Below are 19,728 nucleotides of genomic sequence, written 5' to 3'. Positions count from 1 at the left end.
ACAAGGGAAGTGAATTTACAGAGAACAGCCCCTCCTCCTCGTGTCCACTAGGTAATAACTTTCAATGGAAAACCAGCAACCTATGTTGGACACTTAAAGACAACTGGAACCCTGTCATAATCAAGCCATTTGGGAAAGGCACAACTTTTTAACATTATTTCCTACTAACAAGCAAGTATATTCTTAGTAAATTATTAAAGGATTAAATAAAAATTAAATAAGAAAGCTTTTTGGCTGTAGAAACCATCACCTGCACATGGACAGCATGATGTCATCTTCAGACATCAAAAAAAATCTTCTATTATATTGGGAAGTCTGCTGTGAGAATACAGCTATACATACTGACTTTTGAAATGCTATTAAGAATACACATGCTAAAATGTCCCTGTATTCTTAATGCAACCAGTGTTATAAAAATTTCATGGCTGGACTTTTATGACTTTCTTCAAGTACCCAAGCATTCCACATCCACCTTAATTGACATGCATTTCAAGTCACATTTGACCTTTCTCGTTTCTCACACGCTGAAAATGAAGGAGGAATTAGCCTAATGTTTTAAGACTGTTGATCAAAGTTCTTAGAATATATTTCAGCTTTTGAAGTAGTACATATCTGGCAGTTTTCCCAGAAGGGGGAACCAAGTCCCCTTTTTTATGACTGCCAGGACTAGCCCTGCCTCCTGGTGCTGCAGCACACAGGAAATCCCAGAAACAGAACAGCAAGTCAAGATATGACAGAAATTTACAGTGCATGCATTTAACTCAGCAAAAACAAAACTATTAAAATGTAGAAACTCTAAAAAACAATCTACAGAATATTACACATATTGTTTTGCTGTCTATAAAGGTAAAAATACCCCTTCAGATCTGATGGCAGTACTCCTTCAAGTATTCCACTAAACTTATCTCAAGATCAAAAGTGAAATGCCAATTTTAGTTTTGATTTCAAAATTAAACACGTTGTCAGAGAACTTTCACAGTAAATCCAGTAGGCAATTCTAGAGGGTAATGGTCTTACAACTAACATCTCTGAGCAGCTCCAAACAAAAAGAATGGAAACTACCCTGGATAGAGGCATAGCTCGAGCTGTCTTTTGCCTGTGTGACAGTGAAAATATTTCAGCTTGAAAAGCTGTTTGCATTTAAACTGCTGCTTTTGATTTAAACATTTTTAAAATTGCTAAGATAAAATATCTGAACAAATACTCAATCCATTTCTTATGCTAAAATTTGCAGGGGCTAGGCTCAATGTTTCTTGGCCACAGTAACTTAATTAGCTGGCTGCTCTTCCATCTTCTGTGACAACTGCTGTTTCACTACTGGCTAAACCATGTACCTTGGAAACAGTCAGGCTTCCTCAAGAAAAATTTTTGACCAATGCAGGTCATTTAGATCCACAGTGCACTTGCATTTAATTACCATGTAGAGTCCCACACATGGATGTATTATTCATGAAGATGATCATATCAACTGAGCTGCATCCCAAAATCTGAAGGAAACTCTTGAGCTATGCTTTCAAGCACAGTTTTGGTTTGTATTTGTCTCAGGTACTTTTCAGTCTTTTGAAACAATAACGCCTCTCCCTTTCACTATTACAATTTTGATTACATACAGACGTTATTTGATTTATGCACATTTGAAGCATGGCTACTTAACTGAAAGATTACAGATGTTTATTCAATAAAAAATGCATGGATTTGCATAATATATTTTCACATTAAATACCACTAAATATTTATATTATTTATAGATTCCAAGCTTCAGTTAGGAAATACAGCTCATTTAAATGAGTTATCTTTTTACAGCAACTCTGGACTTTCAATTTCAAAACACTGGTTCATGGAATACTATATATAAAGTCACATATGAAGTGACTTCCAAAGTTCTTAATTCCCTGCTATCTCTAAATGTTTAAAAATTCATTAAAATCACATTGGAATGTCACATGCCTTTCCAATTTAACTGTATCAATCCTTTTAATATTTATACAAAAATCATCCTTACCTGAACCTTCTTTAGAGCCACTGGTACGCCATCCAGCAGGCAGGTTGCTCTGTAAACTTCACTGAACTGCCCCCGGCCAATCTTCTTCTCTATTCGGAAATTGGCAAGTGTATTGTAGCCCATGTCAGGTCGTAAGGCTTTCTAGAATCAAAGATATTGCAAAGAAAGTTTGCATTTAAGACTACTATCAGTAAGACTAATCATGCCAGTGTAAAGGAATATGGTTTAAATTATAAAAATTGCTTCACTCCAATGCCTTAAAACCAAAACTGTTCCAGACTAATGACAAGATATTAAAAGAAAACATTCACTAGGTATAGTGATGGTAATTTGTGGAATGAGAATCGAAAATTACAAATTCCTGGTGTATTTAGAATATTTTCAGCTTACCAGGAGTCTGAGACATAGAAGAAATTCTATCAGGCTTTAATTTGCCATGGTTCCTATGTCCTAGCTCGCGCCATCCAAAAATTTAAAAAAACCCACACTCCCCAAACCCATAATAAAGGATCAGCTTGCATGACAGTATTTTAATGTTGTTCTTTCAGTGGCTATCCAATATCCCTCTGCTGCTCCAGAAATCAAAATATTAGAACTCTCGTTTTGACAAAAGTGGTGCAGCATTAATGCTCCAGTGCATTCCCAAGGCACAGGACCCAGCTTAATGAGGTAGTTATAGGCCTTTTAGGGAAAATGTCTGAAATTACACTTCACTTCAAGATTTTAAATTCTCCACATAGAGCTGCAAGATACAGACTCTTTAAATAGGCTATATTTAAGAAGTATTGTGTACTTCCCATTTGAATTGAGAGCTGCAGCCTCTGCACAGCAACTTGACAAATATTATCATGAACTACTAAAGCAGTGTGACAACCGCATGCTGAGAGCAAAGTCTCACTAATGTGTTTTGGCATGCAGGTTTGTAATCACACATTTACATATGCAATGACCTACATTTGCATGTCAGATCACACACTGTCTTGCTTTATTAAGACCGGGCACCTCCCTGTGCTTGGCGGCCAGAGTGGCGAGAGAGGGCCAGAGGGCCGTGTTTTTTGGCAGTTGAGGGATGAACTGCCACCAAGGATTAGGCTGATATGGCCTGAGCATTAGACACTTCATTAGAGGTAATCTGTTTAACAGTGGGCAGTGTATGTAAACTTCACAGCCCATTTGCGGCACCTTTTCCCCCCCATGGCCTTTCTTCAAAGGGCAGTGTGGCTGAGTGACAGCTTGTCTCATCTGCTCCCTTGTCCTGTCACACAATTTAGATGTGGAGAGCTGACATGAGAAGCAACATAGCTGCACATCTCCAACTACCACTGGGTCTCTCCTCACTACAATGCAATTTGTGGGAAATAAGCTTGTACAGGATAAAGATTTCCTTTGGTCTGAGACCATAATGGAACAGATTATATACACTTCACTAATGATCACATTATATTGCACCACCAAGTAAATCAGTGAGCACTCCGAATATTAGTCTTCATGGCAGAGATATCTGACAACATTAAAATAACCAGAGTGGCTTCCTTTTTTCAAATTTAGTTTTTAAACTTCTCTCCAAACAATGTATTAAAACTGCAAGAATGTTATTCTTTTTCCTGCTCTGAACAGACTCCGGGTCTCAGCCTTACATTCAGTTGTAATCCTGCACAGAGAAGAAATGTGGGGAGAGGAAAGATAAGCTTAAACGTTCCTACTAGAGAAAAGACAAACATCATGATATACTAATTAATTAATCATGGCATTAAGAGCTCATTTATACAACAGAGACCACCTACAACAGAAACCATCATACCCATTTTCGGACTTGTTTCAGTCTCAGAAAACAGCTGATAGACAATTTAGCAGAGGACTAAAGGGGAAGAAAAGCATCCACGGGAAGGCCACAGAAATTAGTACAAGACATTCACAGTTAACTTCTAAGAATATGCCCGACAGTAGTGGTCACTTTAGCCAGAGCTCCCAAGAGATGTCTTACTTAAATGTTTCTCCAAAACTTTCAATTCACATTCAGTTCCCATCATCTTTGAGATTTAAATTTTCAAAAGCATTTCATGCCCCATAAAGTATCAAGGAACCTCAGTACTGACCTAGGCAGGCACAAAAAAAGGCAGCGTGTTTCTCACATCTTTTAAGACAACACTGAAGAAACCAACCAAGACTATTGACCAAAATATCCCAGCTTACAATCAGTGAGACAAGCACAAAGCACACATCGGTTTCCCTAGTGAGCAAGACTTCCCAGGAGGTCCTTGCTCTCTGCCAGTGCAACCTTCTCAGTACTGCTCCATCACTGTATGCCAGTGCACTACACCCAGCCAAAAACTTATCTGGATTGGTAAAATAAAACTCAAAAAATAACCCGATCATTTCTTTTTAATTAGGTACAGATTCAGTTCAAAAACAAAAACAGACAGTTGGATTGAAACAATTCCAATAAGCAGTTAAGAGTAGAGTCACACAGGTTTTTCCTAACTTGGCTCTTCTGTTGAAGAAATCACACCACACGTTTCTAAAAATGTTTAGCCAGGTTCCTTTCAGTGAGGATTCCTAACCTATAAAACTAAGCTCACTCAGGCTGAGAGAACATTAAGCAGACTAACAGCCAGCTCCAAGATGAGAAACAGCAGCAGAAAAGTTATTTTCTTGGAGAAGTTACCAGTGAAATCCCAAAGGAAACTACACTATTCAACGCATATAATGCTGCAAAAAAGTTTCTTTAGATTCCCAATTTATCCAGATAACCAGATGAAAATATGACTGCAAAGCCTTGCAGAAAATTCCCTTAGATTTTCACCCTGGTACTCAATACTAGCATCTCAAGGTTACCAATCCAAAACTTAATGGGAAATACCACCCTAAAGACTGTGAATCATTGCTTTAAAATTAGCTATTACCACATGGGAAAAAGATTTACAAAACACCACTGAAAAACTTCCATGAAAAGTTAAACTGATTGGTCAGTTACCACAAAAAAGCAAGTCAGACATTTTTTGGAAAAGCAATTGAATGAAACAGAAAACAAAATGTTTCCCTACTTAAGTCTACTGTGTGTACACTGAATACTGCACAGAGCTCCGAGTCCTCATTTTGAGGGGAATACAGGCAAACAAGGAAACGGAGCAGAGTAGCAATGTTGAGCATATATGCTTCCACATAAGAGCTGTAATAAACCACTGTTCTTCAGCTTTGGGAATGTCAAAACAAACAAAAAACCAGACCCCAAACTAAAAACAAACCCTAAAAAGTAAGGGATGTATATGCTGCCTTCAGTTCATGGCTTTTCAGGTCTAGTAAGAGATGAATGCTTTTCTCTATTTAGATGCTAAAATGCTCCCATTCTACTCTCACAAAAGTTCTGGAACTTAAGAGTCTACTGCCTTAGACTGCTAATCCATATTTTTCTATCTTCCTCCACAATCTTTTTACAGTGTGGAAGCAGTTGGGACATCCTTGTGATATAAGTGTTTTAACTTCATAGATAAACTCTGATGGAGTTTTCAAGCACTTAATTCCAAACAGCAAATGAGTTTCTATGCCACTGACTCTGGGTAGAGGACTGTAGCTAGCAGCATACTTCAGGAACCAATAGTGGGTTCAGTCCAGTATTGATCAACACCATCATTAATGATCTGGATAATGGGGCCAAGTGTGATCTCAGTAAGTTTGTTGATGACACAAACTGGGAGGACTGGCTGCTGTACCAGAGGATCATGATGTCATCCCAGGGGACCCCGACAGGCTGCACAAATGGGCTGACAGGACCCTCCTACAATTCAACACAGGAAAGCCCTGCATGTGGGCTGCAATAACCCCAAAACGCACCAGGAACGCTGGGCACTGACCTGCTGGAAACCAGCTCCACAGGCCAGACCTGGGGCTCCCACAGGACACCAGAGTGAACACGGGCTGGCAATGCACTCAGTGGTGGACAGTGATGTCCTGGGCTGCATTTGGAGGAGTGGTGCCAGGAGGTGAGGGATGATCCTTCCCCTCTACTCAGCACTGGTGAGAGGACACAGAGCTGCAACCAGCTCGGGGCCACCCCTACACAGACATACTGGAGAAAGTGACCAGGGCTCTGCAGCACAGATCACAGGGGGAGAGGCTGGCAGCGCTGGCAACATCCAGCCTACAGAAGAGAAGATTCAGGGGGAATCTCATCAGTGGGCTCAAATTCCTGCAAAACATATGTTAAAATACAGAGTCATGCCTTCTTCAGTGGTGCCCTGTGACAGGACAAGAGGTGACGGGCACAGGCTGAAACACAAAGGGTTTCATCTGAACATCAGGAAAGATTTTCTTCCCTGTGAGGGTGACAGTGAAAGGGAGGTGGTCCAGGGAGGTTGTGGAGTTTAAACCTGATGCTTGGTTTCCAACAGGTAATGGCAGAAATTCATGGAGTATCACTGCCAGGAGGTGTAAGAAATAGGCGAAGGCCAGAGTCTGAAATAAATATGGGATTTTGGATACAATTCTGAAACAGTGTTTAACAATTCAACATTTCTTAAGGAAACAACGGTATTCCTCTTTGCTTCCTCCTCACATTCCAACTCCAATTCCTAAAAGTCAGTGAAGCAGCAGGAGGCAAAAATTAAAACTAATTATCTTCTATGGAATACTGGACTGATAAAGAATTAATTTCAAGATCATGAGAGTACATTCTATCTGTTTACAGTTTCATTGTTACCACAAGAAACAATGTTATCCCTTTCTCTACGTAAGAAATTAATTAAAGTCAAAAAAACCCCAGATACATGTACCTGTGGCTGAAATGGTGGAGCAGTAGGCCCCTGCATCCCTTGTGATTGCTCATCCATTCTATCATGCAAGGATGTGCCGTATGTCCTGAAAAGAAAAATACAGTCATTACACTGTAATTCAGTCGGTATTTATGATTAATGAACATCAGCAGAAGAACAAAGGAATTAATCTTCTCAGTTGTATGCTTGAGTTTAGGAACATTTAACTAGTCCAGCTCTGCACTGTTTGGGGAAGGAGGTTTTCTTATGTTTAGCTGTTCTATGAAATTAAATAAATCACTATAAGCACCTGAATTTATTATTAAATAATGTGAATTAAAACTACTTGCACCAGACAAATTACTCTGTCTGATAAAAGCTGCATCATCCCATTTCTTTTCAGGGGCACCAACCACTTGTTTAATTATGTATATGTCTGACCTACAGGCAGGAGGGGGAATAGAAGATCAGAAGAGTTACAACTGCAGCACACATTCTGCTTTATTTGCATTGATTTATCTGTAGATTTTAGGGAATATGCAAGAGTAGTTCCATCTAAACAGAAAAAAAGCTAAACATGTAGACAATACATTCTGACAAGCTAGTTAAGAGGCCTTTGGAATACCATGGTAGAAGCACAGCCTCCATTCCCAGCTGTGAATTTCTCATTTCCCATCAGTAAGATGGGAGGAAAGATGCCTGCCACATTCCCAAGATAGACACACAAGGCTTTGACCAGTAGTAAGAGCAGAAAAATGCACTGAATCATTAGTAGGAAAAACAGGAGACACAAAAATGCAAATGCTCGTAAGATTTATTATTTTTTTTCCTCAACTAAATGCATCCTTTCTTAGGCACCCCTGAGGGGGAGCAGGTGCAGTAGCCAGTGCTACTGATGCCTACAAGGGCAAGCCCTGTTCTGATGAAGACAACACAAAAGTTCACTGGCAGCTTCAAATGCAAACAATGAAGTAAGCTTTCATAAAAGTAAGAGGGAGGGCCTGAACAACTTCTTCATCACACAAAATGAAGTATCCCTACCTATTACCCAGTCAAACCTGCCAAGGCCTTCAGAGGAACAGAAATCATGTGTCTGACAGGGATATTATCCTTGCTTTTCAATTTATTGTTTTCTTATTCCCTGTTCCAAATCCTGAATGTTCTAAAGACAGAGAACATCTTTTGCAACACCGTTAAATGTCCAACATGAGAAAATTTCCTGTAATAAATTTATTCTGTTAAACCTATGTACTTCCACATACCAAGCTATTTACACAGAATCCAATAGCTGTTAAAACACATGCAAATCTTCCCAGTAATTTCTCTAGACTATTCAAAGGGTTAGAAATAATTCTCAACTGAAAGCAGAAAACCTTAGAAAAGTTTTTCAAAGGCAATTGTAAAATATTCAAGAAACTAATGAATGGCTTGTGCTTGAAGCACTGTTGCCATTCTTACAGTATTGTTGTGGTAACATCACTAACAGACCAGAGTCACCAAGCAGCTCTGTAGAGTTTCTCTGTGTGCTGCCCTTGTGTAGTAAGCAGTGGACTGCATACACAAACAAATCATTAGTGATCTGCTCTCCCTGGCCCATTGAAAGCAGTCACCCACATACCATCCCAGCTCCATCAGCAATTCCTGACACCACACCACAGCCACACTCCAGAGCAACCAAAGGTCCCCTTAGACTTTGCCTTCCCATCCATCATACTTCTGTACAAAGCATACAGGTTGAGGGTCCTGCTGTTTTGTATTACCTGTAACTGATTCAAAGATAAAGGAGATCAAAAAAAAAAGCAATTTCAGGCAGGTCAATAGGGGGAAAAAAAATCAATTATCAAACTACAGTGAGAAGCAGAGAAGGGGAGGTAGGAATTGCCAAGATTTCCAAGACTGTCAGAATGACCATGCTGAGAAAGGGGGAGTCAGCTGCCAGAGACAGTGCACACCACTGAGCAGGCAATCTTTAGCCAGTACTAGGACACCAATACCAACACTTTTTGCAAGTTTTGAAAAACCTTCCATGCAACTTCCCCTCCAAGGCAAGAAATCATAATGCAACAGCACTGAAAATTAAACCATTATCACAAGACTTCATTTAAATTCTTTGGGTAGCTTCACAGGGGTTGATGCAGTTGTAACAAATCTCAGGGGAGGAATATACAGCAAACTTAAAGAATCTTCAGCTAATTTCTTATAGAGATCTTTCTACCACTGCTAAGAAGGCAATTTTTTTTTCTGAAGCACTGTTTTGAAGAGTCTTTATATGAATTTAACTCTCTTCAATAGCATCGATATTTCTACTAAAGGTTTCACAGTGTTTTACTGGTATGTTTCAATATTCAAGATTTTGACCATGTAATGCACCAATAGGTAATTCTTACAGGTCAAACATTTGCTTAAAATTTCCAAGTGAGAAGTAAACAAAAAAAGGCACTTTGCCCTCTACTGCAAACATATACCCAAGATTAATGAAACCTGACCTGAAATGTTTAGATGATATATGTTGATTCAAAAATATATAACCCATTCATCTTGTCTGAATGGTCAGAGGCACTGACTGAAAGTGTTCAGAAATTTGCCCCTCTCTTTTCTTGTTAAATCTGGGGAAATACTAGAAATGGGAGAATTCATATTACTACCAGTCAGTCACTCTGCCCTGTGTGGCTTGTTTTTATAATAAAAGCAAGCAAACCAAAGAGGTAAAACGTTCTACCATACAAAGCATGGAAGATTTATAAACTCTTGAATTTGTTCTTCTTTTTGCAGAAACACAAAAATAAGTATTTTATGTTCATATATGAAAAGTTTTTTAATTTTTTAATTTTTTGTCTTTGAAGACCACATGATAGATTCACATTTTAGAGAATTATGGCATTTTCATCATACAAAATCGCAAAGATGCAAAATAATGCCCAGGATGCAAAATAAATCTTTTGTACTATAAAACACAACATAAGTAAGAATTGGATTTTGTTGCTTGAAGACTGTTTTCATTATCAGGCATGCCTTTCACCTTAATATGAACTCCAGAAGTCAAAATATAGTGCTATAATATTGTTCATCTTGAAATTTCAATTGAGGCAATAATTATGTCTCTTCCAAAGATGGTTTTCAAGTTCTAATTTACAGTGACAAGACACTAAAAATACCCCAAAAAGCCTATGCTTGTTTAAAATTGAAATGCAAATACAAAACACATCTATTTGTAACATCTATCACCTCTTTAAACAAGTAACACGGTGACCACCTTCTGCAAATCCATCACCCTGATACATAAAGGTTCACAGAAAAGAAGCAACAGGTGAAGTGAGGCAAGTCAACTATAATCCTCCAAAACCTCCAAATGCAACTCATGTTTTTCAATATTCTCAAACTGATCACATAGGGGGAAAAGTACTCCTTGCCTTCACCATACCCCTTGCAAAAACAAGGAACTTTCTCAGTCATTTATCTTGCAAACATGGTGTTCACCATTTCGATGATGAAGTGCATTTGGATTCAGACAACCTGTAAAGAATATGGATCACAGGAACACAGGCATATACACTAAATGTTATGCTCTTGTTATGTCTGCTAACACTTTACAATTACAGTTAGTATTTCTGGTTAATTACTAATATTTTAAATCTGACTTTTTCAGTTGATCAAAAAAGTAGGTAGCACCTACATATAAAGGATGCAGAATGAAGTTCCTGGGAATACAGACAACAGGATCAATTTTTCATTTGAAATCACAAGGTTACAGCAACTCCTCTTACTCCACAAGGCAGAAAAAAAGCCCTCATGGGTAAGTCACACCATCAAACTCCAAGTGTCTGAAACGGGAGTAACAACACCTTTGCCTCCATCACAAAAAGGCCTCACTGTCCTCGTTCACTTCCTCAGCGGCCATCTCCCAGAGCTCTCAGGAATCTGCCCACACATCTGAAGATTACACAGATATAAAGCAGCCCAAAAAGCAAGAGCGCACTCCTACACACCAAAATCGCGTCCCACAGGCAGCACTCGGCTTTCCAGGTGGTTTCCAGCAGCCTGCCAGAGGAGAGACAGGACTACCCACGGCTGTCAGTGCAATCAGAGCAGAGCAGCCACTCCTGAACAAGAGCCAGAGCTCATCGCTTTCATTTCACTTGAATGTATTTCAAAACAACATTGAGAATAAAAAAAAAACTAGGAAAAACTTGAAATCCTTGTGACTTAAGGCTAGCAACTAGGTGTTTAAAAACATGATGAGACTATTTCAGGAGAAGATTAAATGCACTGCTTAATCACATGAAACATGCTTTGTAAGATCTAGTTTCATAGCTCCAAGTCCATAAAGCATTCACACTGAATTCACACGGTATTTAGGTAAAAATGTTATTGCTTTAACAGATGGCAGTTCTACAAAAAAAAAAAAAAACAACTTGTTTTCCTGTAGAAAACATCATTAATAGTCTCAATATACATAGTTTCCATTAGCTACTTGCTATGCACTTGTTTGTCAATTTTGCATCTTAAGTGAGAACAAGTAATCAATGTCAAAGCAGAAACAGCTATACTTTAGGAAAAGAGCATATACTTAAAAGAATATTCAGAATGTTACAGTTCTGCTGAGAATCTGAGAAGCTTGGACTTTTTTTTTTTTTCTGCAAAATATAGCTGTAACTACTCCACATAATTGCTAACACAGAGAAACACAGAGGTACACTGGCTCAGGATGTGCTGATCAGGGACACAGTCAATTTGGCTGCTCTCAAAGGATGGAATGTACTTTGTTTACTTCTGGATTACACCACCAATTAAGACAGGTATTTTCAGTTTTTAGTATAACCATTATTTTAGTTAGTTAGTGACAAGGCTCTTCAGAAACAACTACTTATTGTAAATAATTTTCTTGTAAATTTTGTGTAAACTTAGATTCTTCAGTATCTAACATGAATTTAAAATGAAAAATTTTAGATCAATAAACTTTTCATCTTTACTAAATTTAAAGACAAGAATCAGCCTCAGCTGATGGGCGGGGGGAAAACCGAACAACATATATCGATACTATGTTTCCATGTAAGAACCGGCTAAAGAAATATATATATTCCTATTTGCTTGTATCACATGTTGAGTCTCAGCTACCCAAAAGCACAGTTTAAACGCAGGTGGAACATTCAGTCACCCTAGTTGAACCTAAAAAAGCCAAGTTCTGTGGAAACAAGGGTTTACATTTCCAAGTGCCTTCCTGAATACCCAACACACAATAATTCCACAGCCCACCGCAGCAGTGCTAACCCCAGCAGAGAGTGCCAGGGAGCCCAAGTGTGTTCTCTGTCACCTGGAGTCACACTGACATGACCTCCCAGCTCCAAAGACACAGACCTTGTGGGAGGAGACAAATTTCAGACCCAGCAGTAACAGCTTGCCCCTTCAGCTTAATGTCAGCAGGGTAAAAAACAGCCACAGACCTGGTTTATAAGGCAGACGGTCTTAAGACCCCTTTTACCTCTTGAAGGCAAAAACTTGGTCACTGGAGGGAGCTGGCTGGGTGGTCAAACTCAGCCCACATTTTGTCAGGTCATCAACACTGATAACACTCTTCAGTACCCATTCAATGCTGGCAACCCAGGGGCAGGCTGCATTTCATAATGTTTATATTTACATATATTTTTACATGCATGCATTAATAATGCAAAATGCATTTAAGATGACAGTCACTTGAAGTTAGTCTGCCAAGACTAACTGACAGGGACAAAGCAGACTCATACTGGAAGACCAAGTTAACCATTATCACAATAAAATGTCACGTGTCCCCATTATTATACATACATATATATAAACATTATATAAATGCATATTAAGATATATATGTGCACATGTCTGTACACACAGATTATGTATCTATACTTACATATGTATGTACACAGAATATTTCATTTTTACCACTGTCAGCTAATAGCAAATATTTGCTTTACATTGTCAAAAAAACCCAAAATGTCTTCTAAAGTGTGGAAAAAACCATTTGTGGATTCTCTGCAGAAGCATCCGTATCAGAGAGAAGCTGTATATGCCAGAGAGAAGCTGTATATGCATCTTTTGAAGTACTGAAAGTGATTCAGTATAGATCCATATACATCTATATTCAAGAAAGATTAGTTTTAATTTTAGATGCAGTTTCTAAAAGCCAGATCTACAGTCTCCATAGCATGCCAAGACACTCCTCCCCTCTGTAAGGACAGCCTAGATTCTGAACAATACAAATTCCCAGCAGTTTTTAAAACTACAGGTAGATATTAACTACCTAATTGCAAAAACTGCATTTTTCAGTAAATCTATGTCCAACTTTCCTACTCATGGGCAGTCCAATCAAACCAGTTAAAAAACAAAGACAGTTAATCTGGGGTAAAAGTTGGTTTTAACAAGAGCAGGAGCAGCCACACACAAATAACCCATCTGGAAGACAGTAAGAGAAAGGAATACACTAACAGATCGTACGCGATTTTCTCATCCATTTGGCCCAACTTACCAGGCTTATTTTCACTCCAACCCTGAAAACACACATGTCACTCACTGTCATTCCCCTGCTACTAAGAGTTTGGTCTGTCAGTGCTGTCTGACTGGAAGATGAAAGTCAAAGCTCTCCTGCTTCACAAGTTCACTTCCATTTCTCTTCATTTGCACAATTAAAAAAGTTAGTTTACTTCTCCCTCTCCATTTCAATTATATCACTCAAGTAGATAGCTTATCTTGCAAGGTGCTCCCAAAGGGTTATACATGCACTGACTTGCCCTCTCTTGAACTGTTTGTTATTTCTTATGAACTGAAAAAGAAACAAGAACTGACATTGCTGAGCAGCAAGCTTCTACATTTTTCATTTAGTTTTTATTCATCTGAAAGAAATTTGATAACTCATTTTTTCATACTCAACAGCCAGTTATAAAGGGCATAGGTAGATCATAATAATGTCACAGTGAAAAGTATTGCAAGGAACAATGCTCTGTATTTAACCATGACACCATCAAGAAAGCAAAGCCTCAGCCCACAGGACACAGGGCTGTGCTCCTGTGTCTGTAAGTGAGCAGTTCTAAGACAGCGTGAACAGATGATGTGATGCTGCTGCTTCCCTTGCCTTCAGCCATGACTGCCAAACCCCCTTTCTTCCAGTGGGGCTGCTGTAGCCACCCAGACTGCAGGTAAACAAAGTGAAACTAGATGAAAACTAACCTTGAGAAAGCCACTTTTTCCCAGTTCAGTTGCAGGAATCATACCATTGCAGAGACAATGGTATGATTCCTGGAGGACATAACTGAGATAGCAGAGGGGAAGACATAGCTCTAGCCCCAGCTAACTTGGATCAGCTGACTCTACTGCCAAATTACATCTCTAACGTGAAATTACACAAGCCAATCTAATGGCTCAGCAACACCAAAGGTCTTTCTCACTTTCTCTGCCCATGATCCCACACTGCCATCTTGAACTCTCTGGTCCTGTTGCCAAGCTGACCCAACTCCCTGATACAGCTGGGCTTCGGCTCCTCAAGCAGAAAGCAGAACCAGCATGTGGGGGACCCTGCTGAGCACCAGAGAAAAGTAAGATGGAGAAGTTCAGGGATGGGAGATGTAAGAAAGGCACTGTAGAAGAAACAGAACATCTTCCCTCTGGCAACAGTGTGCTAGTAAGTTAGCTCACCACATTTAACCGTGCTTCATCCTCAGCAGGAAGGTGAACAAGCACTTAAAAAAGCTGCAACAGCAAGTGAAGTGCCAGAACAGAGAGAATGCAACTGGCTCAATAGCAACTCAAGAGTTTTGTCAACAAAATACTGTATGGGAAAGTAGAACTAGGAAACAAAATAAATGGAAGGAGATAAATGAGGATAACAAGTTAAACTGGAAAAAGGAAAAGAAAAGGGAAAAAAACCAAAAAAGTAAGATTTTCGGATAAAGGAAACTAAAATATTATTTATTTTATGTTTATTTATTTCATTTTAAATATGAAACCCTTACAGCCACAAAACCTCACACACAGAGATACAGTCCTAATGTAGGCATAACTTTAAATGCATCTAAAAAAGCAAATTATTCATAAAGAGATGCTGAAGAGATTTTACTGAAAGTGTAAACAGCTGATATTCACACAAGAGTTAAAAACACAAGACAAATGAAAAGACTGGAAGCACTATCAGATTAACCCATTATGGCTAAGCACAGGGAAAGTATTTCCCAATTAGAAGGCTGGGTGGACACAACTGTGCAACAAGTCTGGCTGACAATGTCCATGTTGCTACAGGTGAAGTAGAACACATTTAACAAAAAATTCCACACACTCCTCAAAAAAATGTCTCAGTATCTTAGAAAGCAGTGCAGGACATCCTGTTGCAGGTGTTAGATGCACATTCTCAAGCTGAAAAATTTTATCTGTAATGTATAGTTTAAAATCTGCTACCCCAAAGATTGTAAAATGAATGAAGCACGATAAAGAATTAGAAAAGAAACACCAGCCCTGTTTAATAGGCTGTGAACCTCTGAGCAGCATTACCCTTGACTCCTGAAAGCAGCGCGTAATCCAGGATCCCCGGGCCCAGAAGCAAGGCAGACAGCAGCCAGCACACTCACTTCAGAGACAAGCCAACACTCAAGTCTGCAGCTGTTTCTATGTTTTACATTAAACCACCACTGTCTAAAGTTGCAAGATCCATGCGTGGTTGTGGAGCACCCTCAATGACCAGCTGTACATTTGGCACTCTGTCTGCAGGCTGCTCCTCAAGTCCTGCTGCTCCCTGTAAAGTTCATGCACAGCCCACATACCCAACACACAGTTCTGAATTTCAGTCACGGCAAGGACTGGAAGTTCACTGCTGCAAAGACAACTCCTTTTTTGGATTTGCTCTCAGATGAGGACAAAAAGGGTACAGAAGAAGGGCCTCTACAGGGCAGAAGGCTATGTGTTTTCCCACCACCAGTTTTTACCTATTTTTAGAAGTAATTTTTAGCTCACCTGTGATACTTTTGCCTTCCAGCTACCAAAGAATCAGTAATTTTGTAAACTCTGTATTCTAACACAGAAAATTCAAATGAACTGAGAAAGACTGGTTCATCAACACTTCACAGCACCTAATTCAAATATCTCCCAGGTGCTTCAGCAACAAACTAATCTACAAACTCTACATGAACTTTTATGACATTGTAAAGTAATTAATCTGGTCCAGCATAAATACATCTATTAAATAAGACAGCAATAACTTTGTTATAAATCATTCCAAGCAGCTTGAAGAGGCTTGAATGCAGACTCCGAAATGCCACGATGCAAACAGTTTATTTACTTCATCACTTATAATCCAAAAAAGGCACTAATATCAGAAGATTAACTATGCACAGTATTTTCTTACAAACCCCTCTTTTTAATGTGTTGTTTAATATTTTATAACAAATTTCCTTGCATAAATAGGTGCTATATGCCCAACAGGTTACAATGGCACTTGAAATACTGTGCATTTTCTACCTACAAAAATCACAACTGAATCACAGATATGTTTTACATGCCTGGAACAAATGCACAGGAGTCTCTTCACCAAATAAGCAACTCACTTTTACAGCATTGTTTCTCTGCAGCTTTTTAACTAACCTGACAAGAAGAACCACTTTAATACTTATTAAGGAAACACAAAGTGAGATTATGTACTTCAGTCTAGGGCTCAGTTCCTTCCCATGCAGCCAGGGAAGTCAAATGGTGATAAATACAGCAAATCAGTGATCTAAAGGTTGCCCTTATCACCACTTTGGTATTTTGGTCAGTTATTTTCAACTCTGTTGCAAAGCACATGGAATGCAGAAAAACTGAACAAATTCTCTGGAAATTAGTCAGTTAACTCCTAAAACTATCCATATTATTAACCTTCATAGGATAATCCCGTCTTCTCCTAAATCCTACTCCCTGGGAATCAGGACGCATTTCGATATAAACACCAGATAACCAAAAAACTCCCTTGGAGGAAGAAAAGAAGTTAGTTCAGTTGGACTTTTCCTAGGGGACTTTGCAATGTAAATTGAACTCAACCAAGGATCCAGCACAGATGTTTGGAAAAATTATCAAACTTCAGAAGGGAGCAAGGCACTGATAGTGATAAGCTGAATTTAGCATCAGTATAAATGCAGAGAGCACTGTGCTAAGTTTATTAAACATGGGGGGGGAGGTGTTTATGAACAAACGGCCTCAGCAAATTGTCTCTCTGCACAAGTACACAGGACTATGTTTTGTGCAACTGAGCTTAACTCTTGCACAAAAATAAAGGCACAGAGGGGCTTTTATGGCTCTGTCTTACAATTCAGAAGGTACCACAGGTCACAGTAAAATAAGCAACTGACTTCCTGCACTCTATTTTTCATTTGACTTACTCATTTGTTCACAGACCTTCCAATGAACTCTAAAATGTTAGATTTTTTCCTTATTTTGAAGCAAGCTTCCATGGTGAGGATGGGAATCTACTTATTTAATTCCTGTAGACTTTGGAAGATGCTGTGATAAGTCCATCAAAAAAAGATTTTTAGTTGAATAAAATACCTTGATTTGTTCTCAAATTTTATTTTTTTACTGCAATGACTGGTATGTTGAACACAAGATATCTATGGCAAAGGCAGTATCTCCATCCTCACAGTGAGCAATCTCTAAGGTGCTTTGACAAGCCATCTATCCAAACACTTCTAAATATAGTGTCTTCATGATTTGAAATTAAAGAACAAGTGCTCTTAATATTATTCTTCCTTCCAGTACCAAAAAATTTAAAAATAACAAACATGGATTTAAGTTCTTACTTTAAAGCTGCAGACTTGTTTGTAAGTCTCCCTCTTTCCTCAACACAACACAGTTTTCCTTCCCCTGTGTTTTCCATAGGCCATGAACTAATGACTGTTTTCCACTGCACTTCATCTCTCTCAAGACAGTGCAAGTCCACAGTTCAAATAACAACATTTCTACAACACTGCAACACTTGAGTCCGCTTTTAAACAGCCTGGAAAAAAAAAAAAAACTTTTAAATTTCATTCTTCCTGATTTAGCCAATCTGTGAATCTAACCATCTGATCTAATAATCCAAAGTGTGTATCTTATGCAATTTCTACATCTCAGGCTTGTAATACCACTTTATACAGGAAATATATCCAGTACATTCCATGAAATTACTGTGCATGCATGCAACCTTTGCTGAGAAGTGATGACACTGCAATCTGAAAAAAACCCTGTATCACTTCAAAAGGTCACAAAAGTTGCCATTCAGTTGGTGCAAGAAGGGAAAAACATTTAGAAAGTTTTTCTCTAATATGAAAAATTAAATAATTGTGTGATTAATGACCACACATCCCCATATCATCTTTTATCAGTAGTAGGGTTATTATCTTTGGTTTTACCTTTCCAATAGTGATGCCCCTCACAAAATGCAGAGCAAATCAAAGCACACTGTACTCGAAGAACAGCGTTCTGAACCTCTGAACCATGAAACCACGCAGGTTCAGTTCGCATAGGCACCGAAAGGAAGTCGGCACTAGGATGTCCGAGCCTGGATGCTCGGTAAGGTGAAGGAGGGGACACTCACTCCCCAGATGGAGCATGCCTCACTCCCAGGGTGTCCCATCAGGCCTCAGCTCTCCGCAGCCTCCCGGCCAAATCCCGCACCCCGGGACTGGGAGGGCCCCGGGGTCGAGGCCGCCGGACCCGCCGGGACGGGGCTGCCCCCGCCTCGCAGCCGCAGGGCCGCGGCTCTCGGTGACGGTGGTTTTCACCCGCTGCCGTGTGAAACTCCCAGGCTGGGCTGTCCCGGGAGCATCTGCCCGACACCCACGCCCAAGCGAGAAGAGGACACGGGAGTCTGGAGGAAACCAGGGGGAAACGACGAGGAACACCACGGAAAGCAGCTCCGCCTGCGGCAGGCACGAAAGGAGCCCGACGCGGCAGAGGCACGGGGGGGCGGCCGGGCCCGCAGGCAAGCTGGGGCCGCAGGCAGGCTGAGGCCGGAGGTGACGAGGTGGCGGGGCAGGGACCCTGGCCGCCCGCTCCTTTAACGTTGGTAGCGCGACAGCCGCCACCGGGCGAAGCGCTACCGCAGCGCTCAGGGGGCCGCTTGCCCTGTCGGCACGCGGCGGCTCGGCGCCCCTCCGGCCGTGGGGCGGGTGCCGGTGCCCCGGGCGCGGCGCAGCCCGCAGCCATCTCGCCCCACGGCTCGGCCATCCCGCCCCAGCGCCGCGCACAAACTTTCTCGCTCCGCGCCACTCCCTCCCCGTGCGGCGGGCGGAGCGGCAGCCGCCGCGGCCAATGGAGCCGCGCGCCGCAGCCCCGCGGCCAATGGGCGGCGGCGGGAGGCGGGACCGCCGGCAGCCCCCTCGGCGGGGGGAGCGCCCCGGCAGAGCCGGCTCGAGCCCCGGGAACCCCCGGCCCCGCCGCCGCCAGCAGCCCCACCGCCGCCCCGCTTACCCGGCAGCCTGGCTCCGCCTGCTCCTGGCGCGGGAGACCGGGACCGGCCGCCGCTCCTCCCCGGCTTCTCCTGCGCCTCGAGCCCGGGGCCGTGCCGGCAGTGGCGGCGGCAGCCTAGCGGGGCTCCTGGTGGGCTCCGCGGGCACCGGCGGCAGCCCCGACCTGTACTCCGCCCCCCGCCGCTCCTGCCAGGACCGTAAACATCCCGGCATCCCCGAGGATGGGGCGGGGCGGTCGTCGGGCCCCGCCTCGCCCCGCTCCCCCCCCGGTCGGAGGCGCGGTGCCCGCCGGGGTGGCCGCGGCCGGCAGGGTCTGGCTGTGCGCGGGGAACTCGCAGCTTCTCTGGAAGTGGCCCGAGTTGTAAGTGCGGTGAGACAGGGAGTGCCCATCCCGGCTTGTTCGTGCCACGGAGCACAGCGGGGCCCGGGCACTGCGGTAACGCAGAGGGCACGGGAGGCGCCGCTCGCCCCGGGCCGAGCCGGGAGCGCGAACAACACCAGCTCCGGCCTCTGGAGCGGGGACTGGCCCTTCTGCTCTGAACAG

The 19,728-nt window shown here is 41.5% G+C and overlaps 1 protein-coding gene across 1 annotated transcript in view; it reads right to left on the bottom strand.

The window, feature by feature from the left end:
* The window catches only part of NEK7 (NIMA related kinase 7), a 71,137-nt gene extending 51,716 nt beyond the window's left edge, over positions 1-19,421 (bottom strand). Inside the window, exons 1-3 of the mRNA XM_058842254.1 lie at positions 19,186-19,421; positions 6,772-6,856; positions 2,003-2,143 (exon numbers count right to left, since the gene is read on the bottom strand). Of these exons, the coding sequence (XP_058698237.1) occupies positions 2,003-2,143; positions 6,772-6,856; positions 19,186-19,397 (438 nt within the window). The 5' untranslated portion in view covers positions 19,398-19,421. The remainder of the gene's footprint in view (positions 1-2,002; positions 2,144-6,771; positions 6,857-19,185) is intronic.
* Between the last annotated feature and the right edge of the window lie 307 nt (positions 19,422-19,728).

Source organism: Poecile atricapillus, chromosome 7, assembly GCF_030490865.1.
Source record: "Poecile atricapillus isolate bPoeAtr1 chromosome 7, bPoeAtr1.hap1, whole genome shotgun sequence".
In the NCBI taxonomy this organism is placed as follows: Eukaryota; Metazoa; Chordata; class Aves; order Passeriformes; family Paridae; genus Poecile; species Poecile atricapillus.
Note: the sequence above shows the minus strand (reverse complement) of the source record. Positions and strands in the feature narration are given on the sequence as shown.